Below are 21,296 nucleotides of genomic sequence, written 5' to 3' on the forward strand. Positions count from 1 at the left end.
AAAAATGACACAGTTTAGTACAAACTGTCCTTTACCTTTATTGCTTGTATATATAAGGAATACATTATAAAACTCAGGGGGAGGGGGAAAAATAATGGAAAAAAAAAAAGGTTACCTGCTTTAGCATTTTTAAGAACAGTTTTGGTAACTTCTTAGACCAACTTGCTTATCTGAAATAGAGCAAAACTACAACACAATCGTAATTCTATTTATCACAGCCATTATGCTTTCACTTTTTATTTTCTCTTCATAAAATATTAATGCTATAAAAATGAGGTCAATGACATTCTTATTTAAAAGACACCTTGTATTGGTATCAAAATGTGATTGATTTAATGCCAACTGAAAAAATACAGCTTCTATAATCTATTATTTCAATGAAGTTTTATTATTATACTTTAAAGTTATTTTCAAGTTGGTAGCAAAGTTACTGTTAACAATATAAATTTTCTCTTTATAAGTGTTGAAATGTTCTCTTAAGTGTTGAAAGGCAGCAGGCGCTCTTGGAGGGCTTGCAAGGAAAATGAATTATCCAAATATCTAGGATAAGTAGGATACTTGATGAATTTATATCTACTTCTTTGACTTCCTCACTAGCTTTTCATGATTTGCCACGTTTATTCCTCCTTGGTATTGTGAAGAGAAATCGAAGCCCAAGTCTTTTACTGGAGCAAGTATTTCCATTTTCCACTATTTCACTTTCGTTATTCAAATACACAGTAAAACAATAATCACTGCAGGAAGGAATGATTATTTAAGCTGGATGACGTTCATTTCCCTTTTAATTTCATTTAAGAGATTAGTATTAGTCATAAAAGCTTTACAATTTCAACACACATCCACACAATCACAGAATCACAAATCTTTACCCCTTAAAAAAGACTTCCATTTTGTTCAATGTTATCGTAAGCTGATTTTAGTCTAATGAAATGAGGTAAAACTGCTTTCATTAAATACAACAGCCACCACTTACCTTTAAAGATTTTACAGGTAGAACTACGTTCAGTACTGATCCAAGGATGCTGGCATCAAGACCCTCACTTTGAATTATCCCTAAAAGTTTTATATCTCTATGATGTACCACCAATTATTCTAGAATTACAATACCCTGTCTTTAACTTGGCATATACTATTATTTTGGGAAAAAAAATATTAATGTTTTGAGATGAGATACAAGAACATTATTCTTGAGGTTCCACCTCTAATATGGAAAAAAAAAAAAAAAAGACAATGTTTGCACATAGCAGCTAGTTTGACATCCCCTGTTGCTGTTAGCCTAGCCTTCACACAACGAGCATGCATATACAGCCACGGTTCACTGCATGTGTTCTGACGTTCGTAAGTACTGCTGCTTATTCAAGTCACAGATGCCCCCGTGTTATGCAATGAGACAGCTGAGTTGCATGTCCACCATGAGAATAGGAAAATAAACGATGAAACAAATGCAGCAAATAGAGGCGGCTGGCATTCAGAACACGCCAAAAAAGCGAACACTCATGAACTGTCATTAAAAGGGCTTTTCTTTCCTTAAAAAAAAAAACCAAAAAAAAACCCCAATAGTCTTTCTTTGCATATTTTTAAAATTTAAGGGTCCCAGAGAATCATGAAGTGCCTTGTCGTTTTTGCTGCTGACTTCTGATGACTTCTAGTTGTTTTTTGCATTGCTGGTAGTAAGTAGAAAGACTTTTGTTTTCATCTAAAAGCTTTTTATGTTCCTGTACCAGACGAGATGTATTTTGCTGGTCCTTTTCATCCTGGTCCAGTTCTGCAACTAGTTCCTGCCTAAAAGAAATATCACATAATAAAATATTACACATGATGAAAAAATTCATACCTTATTAGCTGATGATGGAAGCTCAATTAGAACTTTTATTCTGAGTCTACCATGCATCTTAGGTAAGCTACTCACCTTTAATTAGGGGTGACATGGAAACTATCATCCACTCTCTAGTATAATCACACAAATATCATAATACTTCTAATAAGGAACTGTACTTAGACAATTAATGAAACAGATTAAATGGTACAATAAAAGTTTCAGAAATTTTCAATTGGTACCCTTTCATGCCAGGTAGAGGAAAAGGCTGGGAAAGGCTCCAGTGGGCTACAGGAAAACAACGTTTGAAGTTTTTATCATTCACTTTCTACTTGTATACTCATATTCTGAAGTCACAATCCTAATTACAGTGCAAAGTTGTAGCTAACAAAACATTTGCAAACTAATTAAAATAGATGCTATCCAACTTAAGTCTCTTTCCTATTTTAAAACAGTAAGAACAATCCAAAGTACTGCTTTTTAAGGCACTCACTTTCGTAAACATTTTTTAAAAAGACCCAATCAGAATCTTTTATAGTCTGGTGAACTTCTTTAATTCCTTATTATTTGGGGGATATGAAGTACTGGCTCTTAAAGTGAGCATACTGGATATAACTGAATCCTCAAATAAAATGACTTCTTAGTTAACAGTCCTCATTTAAAATGGATTCAAACTGTCATCATTTTCACATTCCGTCCTCTACCTCGCCATTTATTTTTTCTCCAATATAGGACTCCTGGTTAAATGATTCAAGTATGAAAAACAGTATAGGTTAAGAATGTGAAATAAGAAATACAGTCTATTTTTAGCATGAAGTGTCAGCAGTTCCATAATTAGTTCTATAATTTCTAGACATGAGCATTTCATTTCCTATCTAGTCTTATCTTTAAGTTACAAAGTTGAATTCATTTAAATTGTTATATCATTAAATTGGGCTATAGCTATTCTTTGTATTTTTTTAAAGCACAAAAAGAAACATTTTACAAATTAATTCATAAAACAAGTGTTTCCATTTATTTAAAGTTAAAAGAGGGAATTCTACTACTATATGTACATGTAGTTTCATGTTTTTCTCCTGTAACACTTCATTTTAATTAACACCATAAATCAGCTTCATATGTATAAAATTTCATGAGGGTTGTGCTTAAGAAAATTGACCACTTAAAAAAAAAACCAAACAAAAAGACCTGTGAAGGAGTGTGGAAACTGGGCTGTATTTTGTGAAAAAAAAAAAGGAGCAGGAGGCTGTTTCTGGACACTCAGAAAAAGCACTTGCGGGCATAAAGCTCTCCGGGAAAACACTCGGAGGGTGTGAAACAGAATCCCCTACTAAGGTAATTCTGCTCTTCCAAACACACGCCCGGAAAGACTGTATCTACAAAAATGTTTCTAAAATAAAGCACAACTGGAGATTAGTAAATCAAATTATCTTCCTACGTCCAAAGAAACAAAAAATCTTTACACAATAAATCTAAATAGCTTTTAACTTTAAAATTCTGAGAACATAAAACACATGGTTATATACAATCAGTTTATCTTCCTTAGAACTAACATAATATGATATAGTCAAAAGAGTCGAGCTCATGAAAAACAGCCAAAGGGTGTTCAAAACAAACATGAACATACATAAGATCTCCAGGCTGGAAATATACTTTACGACTGATTCTATGAATTATAAAATTTTCACATTTTCAAACAAAGTCACACTGTACTTTAATATATTTCAAACTCTAAATACTAATGTGTTTTTATTTTTATTCATAAAAACAACTTACTTTCTCTGTAATAACAATGCAATTTCTGTTTGAACTTTCATATATTCTTGTGCCATTTTACAATGCTGTTCAAACACTGCCATAGATTCTTTGGAGTTTGGGCATGGTGCTAGAGGCTGAAAATAAATCAAGAATGTTAAAACGTAATTAAATCAAATTCAATATCTAGCTAAGAGTAAGGCAGACTGTAATATTAATTTCTGTAGTACTAAAGTAGTGATCTTTTAAAAATAAACGTTAAACCATGCCCTAGAAGATCTCAGTGTCCTCTTGTCAGAGTTAACTCAGAACTCAATTTACACTTGCTGTTTTAACACTTTTGCTGTCATCGAGAATCACGATTAGAGTACTCCCTTAGCCTTTGGTAGTACATTTCAGGTGGCCAAACTGTTTGTATTACACCAAAAGATGTTTATGGCTCTCATAATCATGAGGAGGCCTGAAGTGTATTACTTATATTTTAAGTCACTATGAACATGAGAATGTATCACAAAATGTATTAAATAGGAAAAAGCTTATTTTTTTTTTTGAGTTTTATATTTTAATACACAAAAATAAAAGAGTGAAAACGCTATGGTTAGCAGTCATGAACAAAGATACAGCAGAGTAATTTGACTATTAGGATAAGAAGGAAACTCTGGTGGTACAGTGGCTAAGAGCTACGGCTGTTAACCAAAAGATCGGCAGTTCGAATCCACCAGTTGCTCCTTGGAAACCATATGGGTCAGTTCTACTCAGTCCTGTAGGGTCACTCTTAGTAGGAATCGACTTGACAGCAACAGGTTTTCTGATTATTAGGATAAGAACATATGATTTTGCCAATTTTAAAGGTGATTAACCTAGTTGAAAAAATAATTTGTTTTAACTAGGTTTTAAAAAGTTCAACAAGGCCAGTGAAAAGCATAAATGAAAATACAATGACAGATAGAATTCAATTGTCAGTTTTAAAGATAAACTCTCTAAAAAGGAAAAGTGAACATTTACTAAGGAAGCGCTCCTTTACCTGTAGTTGGTGATCCAGTGTAAGATAAGCCATTGGTATGGAGTTATCTGACCCATTCGTATCTGGAATTGAAGCATGTATTATATTTATTTTCTGTCATAAATAATTATAAACAAAAAGCAAAAAAGTATGCATCAAATTTGGTATATTTTCCTAAAGTAAGTAACATGGAGACTATAAGTTATTTTACTGGTAATGAAAAAAGTCTATTTTGAATTCTAAAGGTAAACAAAGGACAGTCAATGACCAGATAATTACAATGTAATCATACCTACAAACTGAGTTGGCTATAAACTGAATGGAGCCCTGGTGGCACTGTGGTGAAGAGCTTGGCTGTTAACCAAAAGGTCGGCAGTTCAAATCCACCAGCTGCTCCTTGTAAATAAACCTTACGGGGCAGTTCTACTCTGTCCTATAGGGTCACTAGGAGTTGGAATCGACTTGAAGGCAACAGGTTTTTTTTTAAATAAACTGAATAGAATCTAATATATTAAAATAGGGAAAGGGAGAAAGCAAGAGACACTTGGTCTTCCAATGAATCATTTTCAATTTATATAGAGTCTAACGTGACAATGCCCTCCATCCCACCTGTCCCAATAAGAGTCACCGCAGAAAATGAGTGGTGTTACAGATGAGAGCATATTACACATACGAACAGTATAGAAACAAATAAGGGATTGTTTACAACTGACATTCAATGGGGCTAATTCAAATAAGTAGCCAATCTTATCAAACTATTTGAACAGAAACCTTTGTATTTCAAAAGAGGAAAGATTGCCAAAACAACCATCACCAGAAGCATGGGATGGGCCTGTCTTAACAGTAATGCTTCTGTGGAACAGCTTCAGAAATAAACTGTGAAAACAATATTAACCAAAATTAAACCTGTTACCATCAAGTCGATTCCGACTCATGGTGACCTCGTGTGTTTGTAGGGTTTTCTTGGTTATACTCTTTATGGAAGCAGATCACCAGGTCCTTCTTCCATGGTGCTGCTGGGTGGGTTCAAATTGCCAATCTTTAGGTTAATAGCCAAGTGCAGCCAAATAAACTGTCTGTGCTGCCCAGGGGCCTTATATAGACAGACCACTCTATTTTAGTAGTTGCTTCCCCATTGTTAGTAGAGAATAAATGAGTGAGTCGTCCAGCACTTTTTCTGACAAGCAATTCCTTTATGGAGTGGTACTGAAAAAGGCAATGTCAGGAGGGGCACTACATTCAATCCAATAAAAACCTGAGAGAGTCTGATTGTTCAGTAACCTTATTTACTGTTGGCTGATTTTTTTTTTTTTTTAAGCCAAAGAAAATGTGCTTGCAAATAACTCCAAAACTAAGCTAAATCAGATCAAATGAGATAATGCATTAAGAAACACCATGCAGAGCTGACCAATCTTAAGCATTCAACTCGTGATTGTGGTGATGATTACTGTTATTATTGTTAATACTAAATGGAGAATCAGGAAGAAGGAAGGACAGTTTTAAAGTCAGGTTTTTGTATTTCGGATTGAAAAAGTAATGTTTATTAAATACTAGAGTGAAACAATAATAAAGTATTGCCTAGTAGAGTCTTAAGGTACTTAAATAAAATCATATTCTAACACAAATGCTTTTCTGAAATGACTAAGCAAGAAATATATTTAATTTGTTCTCTCTCTGACCAAATCTCTCTCAACTCCCAACAGTAGTCTTGAACTGTGCTCCCATAGAACACAGCTTTCCATAAACTAACACTGATTAAAAATGATTTCCCTCTGACTTTATAGTAATTAAGTGACTTGAAAGATTTTCCTCAATCTAATGCTTTCATTCCTATCTCTTTCTTAAATTTTTTGATACTTAATTTATATTATTATATCACCACCCTGTATGTGATACGTATTTGAGCAAAAAGTTTATCAATGTTTCATAGTATTTTGATGGCTGAAAAAATCCAAGGATTCTGCTATTCCAACAATTAGAGCCCCTCCATGGTGAGGAACTTAAGGTCCTTTATTGAGTTTCATCCTGTCTCTAAATCCAAGAAGTAGATTTCACTTTCTCACTTACAGTTTTCTAGAATGAAATTTAGCTTTTATCCCTAACAGCAATAATTGGTCCTAAGATAACAAAGTTATTCCATGAACGTTTATTTTCTTTTTTAATGTTTCAATTGCTGCTGTAATTTAGTTTTTTCCTCTGAATGTCAAGACTCACACTGGTTTGGTTAAATTAGGTGAAATATCTTTTTTTTGGCACACGAAACACAATGCTTACCATGATTGCAGACTTATACGTTCTGTTCCCACAGAATGCCTTTTTCTCCCTTCTGATTTATGATGAAATTTCCATCAATGTATTACAAAAAAGTCAGGGACTATGCAAGGTCTTATTTTATTGATTTCTCTTTTAACTATTAAAACACTCAGCTTGTACGGCAAATTTATTATATAACATGATGAGGTTATTTTTAATGGGTCAGTATTATTACTCTAATAGGACTGCAAGCAATAAGCCATGTCTTATAATTCCACCTTTGTAAAGTACTAAGCACAGGAAACTCTTATGAGCTCTTTTCCTCTCTGTAGCTCCCTCTACTGGGTCTAAGTATCTTTCTTACTATATCTTCTTAGATATGTATGTCATTCTTTATCCTCATTATGTTATAAATTGAAACTAAAGAGCATTTATTATCTGCTGATTATTACAGAGCCCTGGTGGCTCAGTGGTTAAGAGCTTGGCTGCTAACCAAAAGGTCAGTAATTTGAATCCACCAGCTGCTCCCTGGAAACCCTATGGGGCAGTTCTACTTTGCTCTATAGGGTCACTATAAGTCCGAATCAACTTGGTGGCAATGGTTTTGGATTTAGGTGTTTTAACTTCTACATGTACTCAACTTTTTTCTGGGTCAGTGGGCCTTCAAAGAAAAAGCCTTTACCTCTTTCTTCCTATGATTTATTCTACTGCTTGATTATCAGCACTCTTCTTAGAAATAGTACAAAACTGAACTTAATTAATTGTAAACATAAACCCAAGTCTTAATGATTAAAATTGAATCCAAAATTATTTAAAAGGATAACCATCCATTTATGACATATTTCAACGTAAAGACAAAATTTAGTTGATGGTACTGCAACTGAGGCTTAGGTAAGATTTCTAGTTACTGATATTTTGTGTACTGGAAAAGAAGAAAAATAAGAGGAGTTGGAAGGGTAGGAGAACACATGAAGTGGAAAGCCAGCAGTTAAGTGAGAGTACTTCACAGAAGTCTGACTTTATCATCATCATGAACCCCTCACCTGCCACATGGTGACCGGCATCCTGATTAGTCTAAATCGAGGTTAGGAAGTTCTGCCAAACTGAGAGACAGATTCCAGAAAATGCTGTTAATGTTAGGAGAGTACTCCTCACTGGAAGTTTAGGAACCAAACAGAGCTGATATCACCTGAAAGTTAATGACGAAATGTGGCAAGAGCATTTCCCTGTCTACCAAAGGGGAGAAGTACATCTATGATGAATTTTGCATATGTGCTGAGTGGTGAATGTCCTGGACAATCCTTGGCTGGACTGTGCTGGGATGAAACTTAGGAGTTTTGGCCACCACTAAATTTAAACTTAATAAAACTAGACAGCACACCCCTGGCTAAACTTAGTTCTATCTTATGTGACATAGAGAAAAGCCACTCAGTTAATTTTTTAAATTAGAAACTTGACTAAACCGTGTCAAAAATCTATAAATACATGGAAGCAGTACTTTGGTAAAAGCAAAAAGCTTTTGAATTTCAATTGCCATTATTAATAACATAGCTGATCTATGTTATTAAAAAAAACCCATATGGTTTCACTTTCTAAGGTCTAAGAGATCATCTTTCCCTCATCTAACTTAATTAGCACACCAAAAAATAGCTTTTATAGAAGTATACTGCTGGGTGTTTATCAAGGTATTCTTTAATACCAAGGAAAGTTAATTCCACATGGCATGTCATTCTCCTGTTGGCCTATAATAAATATCCCATTACTACCTTCAGACAGGTAGATTTTAATACCAATATTGTGACCAGTTACTATTTATGTTTGGGAGTTTCAGTAACTCTTAACAGGCTTTTTATAATCTATTCAAAAGAATATGTCACTGAAATGAAGCCCTCCTATCAGTTAGAAATGATTCAAAGGACTCAATGGTCAGCAATTTTTTTCTCATTAAGGTATATGATTAACTTGTGTCTTTAAAATAAACAGAGATGACGATATATGATGATAATTTTTACCATTCTGCTGATTTTAGCATTTTAACAGATAATGACTTTTTACTACTATCATTCAGTAGGATATATTATAGTAGGAAAATCACAAACCGAATTATCAAGCATACATATTTCCTAACTGGAAAAAACCTACAACTAACTAACTTCAAAAGACATGCTTAGAATCTGGAAAAAATGCAAAAACCAAGGCAGTCTCTGTCTGTCTCAGTATTCAAAAAGGCATTTTAAAATTTATTGCTAAATGTTTGGCCATAATAATATGAAGACCTAAATTACTATATAATGTCTGCCTTTGTAAAGATTATAGCAATGACATGACTAAATGAATATAAATATGATTAGTTCAACTACTTCATAATTAGAATGACAAAATAAACTGGTCACCTGTGGAATCGTCAGGTGTCCATGGATGACTTCGAGCTGGTTTTTCTGAGGTTGGTCCTGAGGTAGTGATCATTCTGACGCTAGGACTGGATGACCTACTGTTCACCTGTAGGAATAGGAAAAAATGTAATTACTGATTAAAAAAAATGAAAAGAGAAAATTTCTATTAAAAGGCAAAGGAGACGCTTCCATTTCTAGCAACAGAAGTCCAGAAACATTCTTGCAGAAAACCAGACCAAAGTTCTAAGAATACAATATATATACCTATGTATACGTAAACACACACAAAAATGTATAATTAAAAAAAATTGTAGGCACTCACACACATAATACCTCCTAAAAACTGATGAGTTTGCAAGAAAATAAATACTGAGACCAGAAACATATCAGGATCAGGAGTCTGGTGAGTACTTCAGCTGTGACTCCTGGGGATTTAAAGTAATCACCAATAGCCTAGAGCTTTCGTTTTGACTGCCTGCTGCGCTCTGAGGAACTGGAGATAAAGGCTTGAACCTTTGTAGGATGGGGAGTAAGACCAGATAATACCCTCCTGCTTAAAGCTAAAACACAGGGAAGGCTTCACCCTTAGGGAAAGAATGAACTAGGAAAAAAATCTACCCCACAGAAGCAGGCAGCAAGTAAATTTGTATTGGTCTTAATATTTTTTAACTCTAGGTGGAGGGGAAAGATGTCTCCACTGTGAATCCATAAAAACATTCCCAGAATTGATGGAAAATACAACAGGTCCTAAACATAACAAATCCCACATAGGAAAAATAAGAGAAAACCCACATATGAAACACATTATAGTCAAATTCTAGAAAACAAAAACAAATAAAAGATGCAAGAGAGGAAGGATAAGACAGATCACCCACTAAGGAATATCAATTGGTGGGAGGTGAAAGAAAGTTTTATGGACTCTGGAGAAAAACCACAGTATACCGGCAACAGAGAGAGGTGTTGGTTGCACATGACTGATGTAACTGGTGTCACTGAATTATACATGTGAAAGATGTTTGAATCAGCAAATGTTATATTATCTGTATTTTTAAAACAACAACAAAAAATATCAGTTAGGCTTTCAAAGGCAAGAAGGGAAGCTAGGAGAAAGCAGAATGGTATCTTCACAGTACTGAAAGACAACTGCCAATCTAGAATTGTTTAGCCAACAAAAATTTGAAGAACTAGGTAAAAATAACATTCTCAGATGAGCAAAAACTGAGTTTACCATCCACAGACCCTCACTACAGAAATTTCTAAACCAGGTACCTTAGGAAGAAGAAAACACTTTCCAGTGGAAGAACTACGATGCAATCATGAATACCAATAAAAATGGGGATAAATCTACACAATGACAATATTAAACAGTGACTAATTTATAGAGTTATCAAACAAATTAACTAGATAGCACTAAAATTCTGAATAACAGCAGCATGTAAGCAAGAACAATATTTTAAAATCCTGTATTGTTCAGGATGAAGGTAAAGATATTAACTTTAAACTTTATTAAGTTGTGTATGAGTGTTAAGATTTCAAAGGTAAAAGAACAGAAGCACAATATGTAACTCCCAAACCCAAGATACAATTGGAATGAGAAATATATTTATTCAATTTAAAAGAAGGTGAGAAAGGAAGGAAAAAAGAATAAAGCGAACAAAAGAAAACATAAGAGAATGCAAATTCCTCTGAAATCCCAATACATGTAAATAGATTACACTCTCCAGTTAAAATATCTTTAAAACAAACAAACACCCCATGATGTCAGTCTGGATTAAATGCTGGATTATTTTTATAAGAAACATAGCTAATTTGCAAAGACAGTGAAAATAATGTTAAGGGCTGAAAAAAGATAATGAAGCAAAAGCTATCCAAAAGAAAGTCATGCAGCTACGTTAATATTAGAGAGAATAGATTTTAGGGCCAAAAAAAAAAAAAAAAAAATTTATAGAGCTATAATGGTAAGTGGTTCAATTCAGAATTTATCAGTTCAACTTCATATGCTATACCTATTAACCACATCTTCAAAGTAGGTTAAGCAATAGAACTGCAAGAAGAAAGGGACATACCAATCATCACAGTGGGATATTTTAATACTCCTCTCTGTTAATGATAGACAAAAGCAGACCAAAACAAAACAAAATCATACCATATAACTTGAGCTTGATTAAAAACAACTTGGATTTAAACATATGTATGAATCCTATGCCTAACGTTCTTTTAAAGTACCTATGGAACATTTATGAAAACTGAACAGAAAGCATAAGGCCATAAAGCAAATCCGAAGGAAGTCTTTAAAAGTTGTTGTTGTTAGCTGCCATCGAGTCAGAGACCTTACGCACAACAGAAAGAAACACTGCCCGGTCCTGCGCCATCCTTACAATTGTTATGCTTGAGCTCATTGTTGCAGCCACTTGTGTCAATCCACCTCGTTGAAGGTCTTCCTCTTTTCTGCTGACCCTGTACTCTGCCAAGCATGTCGTCCTTCTCCAGGGACTGATCCCTCCTGAAAACATGTCCAAAGTATATAAGACGCATTTTCACCATCCTTGCTTCTAAGGAGCATTCTGGTTGTACTTCTTCTAAGACAGATTTGTTCGTTCTTTTGCCAGTCCATGGTACATTCAATATTCTTCGCCAACACCACAATTCAAAGGCGTTAATTCTTCTTTGGTCTTCCTTATTCATTGTCCAGCTTTCACATGCATATGATGTGATTGAAAATACCATGGCTTGGGTTAGGCGCATCTTAGTCTTCAAGGTGACATCTTTGTTCTTCAACACTTTGAAGAGGTCCTTTGCAGCAGATTTACCCAAAGCAATGTGTCTTTTGATTTCTTGACTGCTGCTTCCATGCCTGCTGATTGTGGATCCAAGTAAAATGAAATCCTTGACACCTTCAATCTTTTCTCTGTTTATCATGATGTTGTTTATTGGTCCAGTTGTGAGGATTTTTGTTTTCTGTATGCTGAGGTGCAATCCATACTGAAGGCTGTTGTCTTTGATCTTCATTAGTAAGTGCTTCAAGTCCTCTTCACTTTCAGCAAGCAAGGTTGTGTCATCTGCATAATGCAGGTTGTTAATGAGTCTTCCCCCAATCCTGATGCCCTGTTCTTCTTCATATAGTCCAGCTTTTCAGATTATTTGCTCAGCCTACAGACTGAATAGGTATGGTGAAAGAATACAACCCTGATGCACACCTTTCCTGACTTTAAACCAATCGGTATCCCCTTGTTCTAACAACTGCCTCTTGATCTATATAAAGGTTCCTCATGAGCACAACATAAGTGTTCTGGAATTCCCATTCTTCGCAATGTTATCCATGATTTGTTATGATCCACACAGTCTAATGCTTTTGCATAGTCAATAAAACACAGGTAAACATTCTTCTGGTATTCTCTGCTTTCAGCCAGGATCCATCTGACATCAGCAACGATATCCCTGGTTTCACGTCCTCTTCTGAAACTGGCCTGAATTTCTGGCAGTTCCCTGTCAATATACTGCTGCAGCCGTTTTGGAATGATCTTCAGTAAAATTTTGCATGTGTGTGATTTTGCTTTAAAAATTAGGACCATATAAACTACATAGCAATGATTTTTTTTTTTTACAGATTTCAAAATTAATTTCAACACTTCTAAATAAAAATTCATTGGTCAAAAAAGAAAACAAAATGGAAATAGGAAAATACTTCTAACCAAATTTTAACATGAATTACACTAAAACTCACGAGATGCAACTGAAGAAGCACTTATAGGAAAATATTTAATTCTAAATATTCATATGAAAAAACCCAGAACAGTGACAATTTATAAGGTAGACGTCTAATGTACACAGAAAAAGAACCAAAAAATAAGCTCCCCCCCCGCCAAAAGAAAATATTTGAAAACTGATACATGCCTGGCAAGAGAGATCAAGAGAGTGAAAGGGACATTCTAAAAAACAGGTAAGAAAAGAAAAAGTGAACAAAACTTCAGACACTGAGGAGATGAAATAAAAGAATATTATGAACCAATCCTGTGCCTAGTTAAAAAAAAAAAAACCTTAAAGTAAAATTGACAAATTTCAAAAAAAAAAAAAGTATGTAAATTACCAACACTGAATAAACATGCAGCAGCAGCCCTATACATTAGAGAAAACCAAGACTTTGAGCCAGTTCAGAATGGTTCAGTCATGGCCATTGGAAAAAGGGGAAGCACACACATGGCACAGCAACCATACTCTCACCCTCAGATTTTGACACGAGTAGGAAACAGTCAGTGGTGCCCTGCTCAAAGAGGGTGGCTGACACAGCACGGCCTTAAATGTGTGTCACTCTCCACAGCCCTGCCAATAATCCAATCTCCTGCATGTTGTTGTTGGGTGCCGTCGAGTTGGTTCCAACTCACAGTGACCCATGTACAACAGAAGGAAACACTGCCTGGTCCTGCACCATCCTCACAATCGTGCTTATACTTAAGCCCATTGTTGCAGCCACTGTGTCAAACCATCTCATCGAGCATTCTCCTCTTTTTTGCTGACCCTCAGCTTTACTAAGCATGATGTCCTTCTCCAGGGATTGATCCCTCCTGATAACTTGTCCAAAGTATGTGACACATAGTCTCACCATCCTTGCTTCTAAGAAGCATTATGGTTGTACTTCTTCTAAGACAGATTTGTTCGTTCTTTTGCTTGTCCATGGGGGTATATTCAATATTCTTCGCCAACACCACAATTCAAAGCTGTCGATTCTTCTTCGGTCTTCCTTATTCACCGTCCAGCTTCCCATGCATATGAGGCAATTGAAAACATCATGGCTTGGGTCAGGGGCACCTTAGTCTTCAAGATAACATCCTTGCTTTTCAACATTTTAAAGAGATCTTTTGCAGCAGATTTGCCCAATGCAATGCATCTTTTGATTTCCTGACTACTGCTTCCATGGGTGTTGATTGTAGATCCAAGTAAAATGAAATCCTTGACAATGTCAATCTTTTCTCCATTTATCACGATGTTGCTTACTGGTCCAGCTGTGAGGGTTTTTGTTTTATGTTGAGGTGTAATCCACACTGAAGGCTGTGGTCTTTGATCTTCATCAGTAAGTGCTTCAGGTCCTCTTCACTTTCAGCAAGCAAGGTTGTGTCTTCTGCATAACTCAGGCTGTTAATGAGTCTTCCTCCAATCCTGAAGGCCCGTTCTTCTTCATGTAGTGTAGCTTCTCGGATTATTTATTCAGCATGAAGACTGAAGAGGTATGGTGAAAGGAAACAACCGTGATGCACTTTAAACCACGCAGTATCCCCTTGTTCTGTCTGAACGATTGCAGTACTGCAGTCATCTGTATCTCCTGCATGAGGTGCCTGAAACTTTCCGCTCATATACTGCAAAAGTTTCAGGAGCCTGATATGGGGCACTGGGTTATTGGCGACACGACTGTGGAGAGCAACACCTTCAAAGCTATGTGGTTGGTCGCCATGATTGGGCATGACACCACTGCCTGTTTCCCACTCAGGTCAAAATGCTACAGGGGAGATATTTGGTTGCTATGCGAAACCCTGGTGGCATAGTGGTAAAGTGCTATGGCTGCTAACCAAAGGGTCAGCAGTTCAAATCCACCAGGGGCTCCTTGGAAACTCTATGGGGCAGTTCTACTCTGTCCTATAGGGTCGCTATGAGTCGGAATCGACTCAACGGCATTGGGGTTGGCTTTTTTTGGGTTTATGCAATGCATATGCTGCCCTTCTTTTCATAGGCTACGACTGAACCATTTTGAAGCCCTTTAGAAAATACCAACCCCAAAAGGTTTTACAAGTGAGTTCTAGCAAGCATTCAAGAAAGACATTTCCAGTCTAAATTATTCTAGAAAAGAGAAAAAGAAGAAACATTTCTTTATATGGAAGACAATAAAATCTGAACAATAAGGACTACATGAGAAAGGAAAATTACTAGCCAACCTGGCTTATGAAAACAGATAAAAAATCCTAAAAAAAAAAAAAAAATATTAGCAAATGTAAAAAGCAATAACAAATCAATTAAGAAGTTGAGTTTACCCTAAGAATGCAAGGGCTGCTTAACACTTCTATCAATGCAATTCACCAAAATCACAGATTAAACAAGAAAAGCCTCATCAGATGCATAAAAAAACATTGACAAAATCTAGTATCTATTTAGGAAAAAAATATATTCAGCAAACTTAAATTTCATGTAAGAGAAGATAATTTCTTGATGAGATGAAGAGTATTTATAAAAAGTCTGTAAACATGACATGTGGACTAGTGGGAGGATGATGGGGGGCCACAGGGAGGAACACACAGGGTTTAGTAATGTCCTATTTTATAAGCTGGGAGGTGGGTTCATGAGTGTTCATTTTATTATCAGGTTTCATATTACATATATTTTTGTCTATGTATATTTCATATATGAAAAACTCTCAAAGAGGATGTATAAGCTAAAATGGGTTTCATAAGAATTTCTTTTTTAAAAAGATCTTATTTCTTGAAGTGCCGTATAGGATACTAAAAAAAAGTATGAAGTTATATAAAACATAATAAAATAAATATTCATAAAGAACCTATGTCCAGTTTCTATGTAAACATAGAAACAATTTTAAGACTATGTCAATTAAAATGTGAGGCAATATAAAGTACCCTTGAGTAGAAATCAGCAGAATTGAGTTCTAATGACAGTGTAATATCTGTTTTATGTCACTTCAACAAGTCTCAGTTTCTTTGTCTGGAGAGAGAATGTTGTTGTGTGCTATGAGGTCATTTCTGACTCATAGCGACCCCATATGACAGAGTAGAACTGTCCCATAGGGTTTCCTAGGCTTTAATCTTTACGGGAGCAGGTGGCCAGATCTTTCTCTCAGAGAGCTGCTGGGTGGGTTCGAACTGCTGATCTTTCAATGTAGCAGCCAAGCACTTAACCATCAAGGGACCAGGGGTGATGGAGTGGGTTAAGGATGTGACAACTTCCAATGTCCCATCCAATGTTAAAATTCTATGATTTTAAGCCTTGAAAACTCATATTGGATTAAGGAGATTAAAGGGTTTTGGACTTAACATTACCATTAAGATAGTAAAATTAGTGGAAGGTACTTTTACAGCAATTTCAGATATATAATAATAAAACAATTTTGAAGAAAAGTAAAACTAATACTATTTTCATCTTTGATACCTACTGAAATTGTTTCAGAAAATCTAAAAGCTTTTCTCTAAATAATTTTAAACACTCCATCGGAATGATCTTTCCAAAACCCTAGGTTCATTCATGTCTCTTACACAGGTCCCCCGTTTCTCATGATGCTCATTTTGTTTTCTTCTCTCACTAACTTCTCCGTATCCTGTAAAGCCTAACTCAGGTTCCCTTGGTCATTACAGCTCATTCTTGCAACCCCTCTGGTTCTTTGTGCACAAAACTAGACCCTGTGCTCGAGGACAGGGAGTACCTATCAGTGGTGCAGAACACAAAAAGCTCATTTATTGGTGATTATTGGATCAACCCTGAAATTCTCATGAGATTCAACGCCCTCCATTAGCAGGTATACCTTAACTGTCCAGACTTTCTCTCCCCTGACAATTCCTATGACCTTGTTTCCCTCCTTGCCTTTAATCCTGCTCCCAGATTCACTCAAAAGATAGTATGTTTAGTGCAAAGAGTATATGTGAAACTGAACAATATAAAACTACTGTTTTTCTAAGTCAAAAACAGTCAAATATTAGCCATTTCACATGGCTTGGTCTAACATTTTGAAGACCCTGGTTCAAATCTCTGTTCTGTCACTTACAGTGATGTGAACTTGTATGAGTAATTCAGCCTCTATGAGCTTTAGACCCCTCACCTACAAATTGTAGATGAGAAAACCAAAAACCCACTGCCATCAAGTTGATTCTGACTCGTAGTGACCCTACAGGATACAGCAGGACTGCCTCATAGGTTTCCAAGACTGTAAATCTTTATAGAAGCAGATTGCCATATCTTTCTCCCATGGAGTTCAAATCGCTGACCTTTTGGTTAGTAGCTGAGTGCTTTACCCACTGTACCACCAGGGGTCCTTGTAAGATGAAAGTGGTAGTAATAGTTCAGAACTCAGGTCCTGGAGACAAGACAGGCCAGGGTTTGAGGTTCAGGTAAGTTATTTAACCTCTAAGCCTCAGCAATAAAATGAGAACAGTATTATCCACCCCATCGGGTTGTAAGGATCAAATGAAATAATGTACATGAAGTGTATGACACAAGAAGAAAGCTCACTAAATGGCAGATAATGAGGCTGTTGTAGCAGCTGACAATTCCTTTTCTAATTCAAATCCTCATTATTTTATAAAACATATTCAATGACTAAACCCCATTACAAAAATTTTTTCTTCTCTGAATTTCAGCTGCATGTGTAGTCAGTTCCTATATAAACCTGAACCTGAAATGATTTACATTCCTCTCAAAGTCTGTGATTCCTCAAGTGTATTATAATCTTCTGAGGGCAGACCATGTATACTTTTACATTGCATTTCCCCAGGATTTAGGGAATTGTTGATGAATATACATAGCCACCTAATAAATACTTACTAAGTAACAGCACAGGCTGGTGGCACTCAGATCTAACACTGACACTTAAGCTTACATATCTCTGGTATATAAGAATGAGAATATTCATGAAAGAGAACCAGGGATGAAATATATTACTCTTATTTTAATGACACTGTTATACTTGGTAAAACAAGTACAGCTGTTATGAAATTGTTCCAGAGTCCTTTTAACCTTTTCTGAATAACAGTAAGTCTTGATTTAAAAAGAGTATACTAATTTGATCATAGTTTTAATTTCTATTGTAAATCAAGAGAAATTTTTCTTTATAGTGCTGGCAGAAGAAATTCAAACAACTGAACGTTTCAGAGTCAGCCTAATGTTATGTTAAAATTCTTATTTTAATATCTGAAATGGAAAAAAAAAGTATTTGTGACATGTGAGACTAAATACCAGTTATAAGAACTTAAACATGATAATGTATAAGAATTAAGGTTATAAAATATAAGAATGAATTTTGTATATCTTTTAAAAAAGGCTGTTGAATAAGTATATCTGAATCTAATATAAATTACAATAATCATTAAGCTTAAATTTTTCCCAAGATAATTCTTTGCTAAATATTTATTTTTCTCCCTTCTACTTTCCAAGAAATTCTAAGATAGCACCTCTTTTGCACAGCCAATTGTTCTACTTGAGATTTCCTACAGCCATGGAATTTAGAAAGAAGACTATGTTTTTAGTTCCAGTTTGAAAGCTACAAAAAATGTAATTATGAGTTACATTTAAATCCATAAAATAGCAAAATGAGTCTCTGTGTTTCAAGGGGCATGTATCTCAATGAATGACATAATATGCAAATGTGTCTGTAATAAAAATATTAAACACTTAAAAACAAGCCATAATTGTATTTTTGGATATGTGAAGAATGCAAGGTATAAATAAGAGGAACAAATTTTTCTTTTGGGACTGAAAGGGCCACATAAACTAGAGACTACATCAACCTGAGACCAGAAGAACTAGATGGTGCCCGGATACAACCAATGACAGCCCTGACAGGGAACACAATAGAGAATCCCTGATGGAGCCGGATGTTGTTGTCCTTAAGTGCCATCGAGCTGGTTCTGACTCATAGTGACCTTATGCACAACAGAAGGAAAACTGCCCGGTCCTACGCCATCCTTCCAATCATTGTTACGCCTGAGCTCATTGTTGCTGCCCCTGTGTCAATCCACCTCGTTGAAGGTCTTCCTCTTTTCCGCTGACCCTGTACTCTGCCAAGCATGATGTACTTCTCCAGGGACTGGTCCCTCCTGAAAACATGTCCAAAGTACGTAAGATGCAGTCTTGCCATCCTTGCTTCTAAGGAGCATTCTAGTTGTACTTCTTCTAAGACAGATTTGTTCGTTCTTTTGCCAGTCCATGGTACATTCAATATTCTTTGCTAACACCACAGTTCAAAGGCATCAATTCTTTGGTCTTCCTTATTCATTGTCCAGCTTTCACATGCATATGATGTGATTGAAAATACCATGGCTTGGGTTAGGCACACCTTAGTCTTCAAGGTGACATCTTTGTTCTTCAACACTTTGAAGAGGTCCTTTGCAGCAGATTTACCCAAAGCAACGCGTCTTTTGATTTCTTGACTGCTGCTTCCATGCCTGCTGATTGTGGATCCAAGTAAAATGAAATCCTTGACACCTTCAATCTTTTCTCTGTTTATCATGATGTTGTTTATTGGTCCAGTTGTGAGGATTTTTGTTTTCTGTATGCTGAGGTGCAATCCATACTGAGGCTGTGGTCTTTGATCTTCATTAGTAAGTGCTTCAAGTCCTCTTTACTTTCAGCAAGCAAGGTTGTGTCATCTGCATAATGCAGGTGGTTAATGAGTCTTCCTCCAAATCTGACGCCCCATTCTTCTTCATATAGTCCAGCTTCTCGGGTTATTTGTTCATTATACAGATTAAATAGGTACGGTGAAAGAATACAACCCTAACACGTACCTTTCCTGACTTTAAACCAATCATTATCCCCTTGTTCTGTACGAACAACCGCCTCTTGATCTATGTAAAGGTTCCCCATGAGTACAATTAAGTGTTCTGGAATTCCCATTCTTCGCAATGTTATCCATAGTTTGTTATGATCCACGCAGTCGAATGCCTTTGCATAGCCAATAAAACACAGGTAAACATCCTTCTGGTATTCTCTGCTTTCAGCTAGGATCCATCTGACAGCAGCGATATCCCTGGTTCCACGTCCTCTTCTGAAACCAGCCTCAATTTCTGGCAGTTCCCTGTTGATATACTGCTGCAGCCGTTTTTGAATGATCTTCAGCAAAATTTTGCTTGCGTGCAATATTAATGACATTGTTCTATAATTTCCACATTCAGCTGGATCACCTTTTTTGGGAATAGGGATAAATATGGATCTCTTCCAGTCAGTTGGCCAGGAAGCTGTCTTCCATATTTCTTGGCATAGATGAGTGAGCACCTCCACCACTACATCTGTTTGTTGAAACATCTCAATTGATATTCCATCAATTCCTGGAGCCATTTCGCCAATGCCTTCAGAGCAGCTAGGACTTCTTCCTTCAGTACCATCGGTTCCTGATCATATGCCACCTCTTGAAATGGTTGAACATCAACTAATTCTTTTTGGTATAATGACTCTGTGTATTCCTTCCATCTTCTTTTGATTCTTTCTGCGTTGTTTAATATTTTCCCCATGGAATCCTTCACTATTGCAACTCGGGGCTTGAAGTTTTTCTTCAATTCTTTCAGCTTGAGAAATGCTGAGCGTGTTCTTCCCTTTTGGTTTTCCATCTCCAGCTCTTTGCACGTCATTATAATACTTTGTCTTCTTGAGATGCCCTTTGAAATCTTCTGTTCAGTTCTTTTACTTCATCAATGCCTCCTTTTGTTTTAGCTGCTCAATGTTCGAGAGCAAGTTTCAGAGTCTCCTCTGACATCCATCTTGGTCTTTTCTTTCTTTTCTGTCTTTTCAATGACCTCTTTCTTTCTTCATGTATGATGTACTTGATGTCATTCCACAACTCGTCTGGTCTTCGGTCACTAGTGTTCAGCGCGTCAAATCTATTCTTCAGATGGTCTCTAAATTCAGGTGGGATATACTCAAGGTCATATTTTGGCTCTTGTGGACTTGCTCTGATTTTCTCCAGTTCCAGCCTGAACTTGCACATGAGCAATTGATGGTTTGTTCCCCAGTCGGCCCCTGGCCTTGTTCTGACTGATGATATTGAGCTTTTCCATCGTCTCTTTCCATAGATGTAGTCAATTTGATTTCTGTGTGTTCCATCTGGAGAGGTCCATGTGTATAGTTGCCGTTTATGTTGGTGAAAGAAGGTATTTGCAATGAAGAAGTCGTTGGTCTTGCAAAATTCTATCATTCGATCTCCGGCATCGTTTCTATCACCAAGGCCATATTTTCCAACTACTGACCCTTCTTCCGTTTCCAACTTTCACGTTCCAATGGCCAGTAATTATCAATGCATCTTGACTGCAAGTTCGATCAATTTCAGATTGCAGCAGCAATGGGATGCAGACCTCAAATTCTTATAAAAGGACCA

At 36.1% G+C, this 21,296-nt stretch overlaps 1 protein-coding gene and 1 long non-coding RNA gene across 9 annotated transcripts in view; one reads left to right on the forward strand and one right to left on the reverse strand.

The window, feature by feature from the left end:
* The window catches only part of LOC135231867 (uncharacterized), a 45,584-nt gene that overhangs the window by 9,936 nt on the left and 14,352 nt on the right, over positions 1 to 21,296 (forward strand). The window lies entirely within an intron of this gene.
* Positions 1,507 to 21,296, reverse strand: part of MAP3K7 (mitogen-activated protein kinase kinase kinase 7) — an 81,121-nt gene continuing 61,331 nt past the window's right edge. For all 8 annotated transcript variants that reach the window (XM_064289027.1, XM_064289040.1, XM_064289030.1 and 5 more), the window contains 4 exons: positions 9,221 to 9,326; positions 4,596 to 4,657; positions 3,593 to 3,708; positions 1,507 to 1,782 (listed from right to left, as the gene is read on the reverse strand). In XM_064289027.1, coding sequence (XP_064145097.1) covers positions 1,602 to 1,782; positions 3,593 to 3,708; positions 4,596 to 4,657; positions 9,221 to 9,326 — 465 coding nt within the window. In that variant the 3' untranslated portion in view covers positions 1,507 to 1,601. The remainder of the gene's footprint in view (positions 1,783 to 3,592; positions 3,709 to 4,595; positions 4,658 to 9,220; positions 9,327 to 21,296) is intronic.

This window comes from Loxodonta africana, chromosome 1 (genome assembly GCF_030014295.1).
Source record: "Loxodonta africana isolate mLoxAfr1 chromosome 1, mLoxAfr1.hap2, whole genome shotgun sequence".
In the NCBI taxonomy this organism is placed as follows: domain Eukaryota; kingdom Metazoa; phylum Chordata; class Mammalia; order Proboscidea; family Elephantidae; genus Loxodonta; species Loxodonta africana.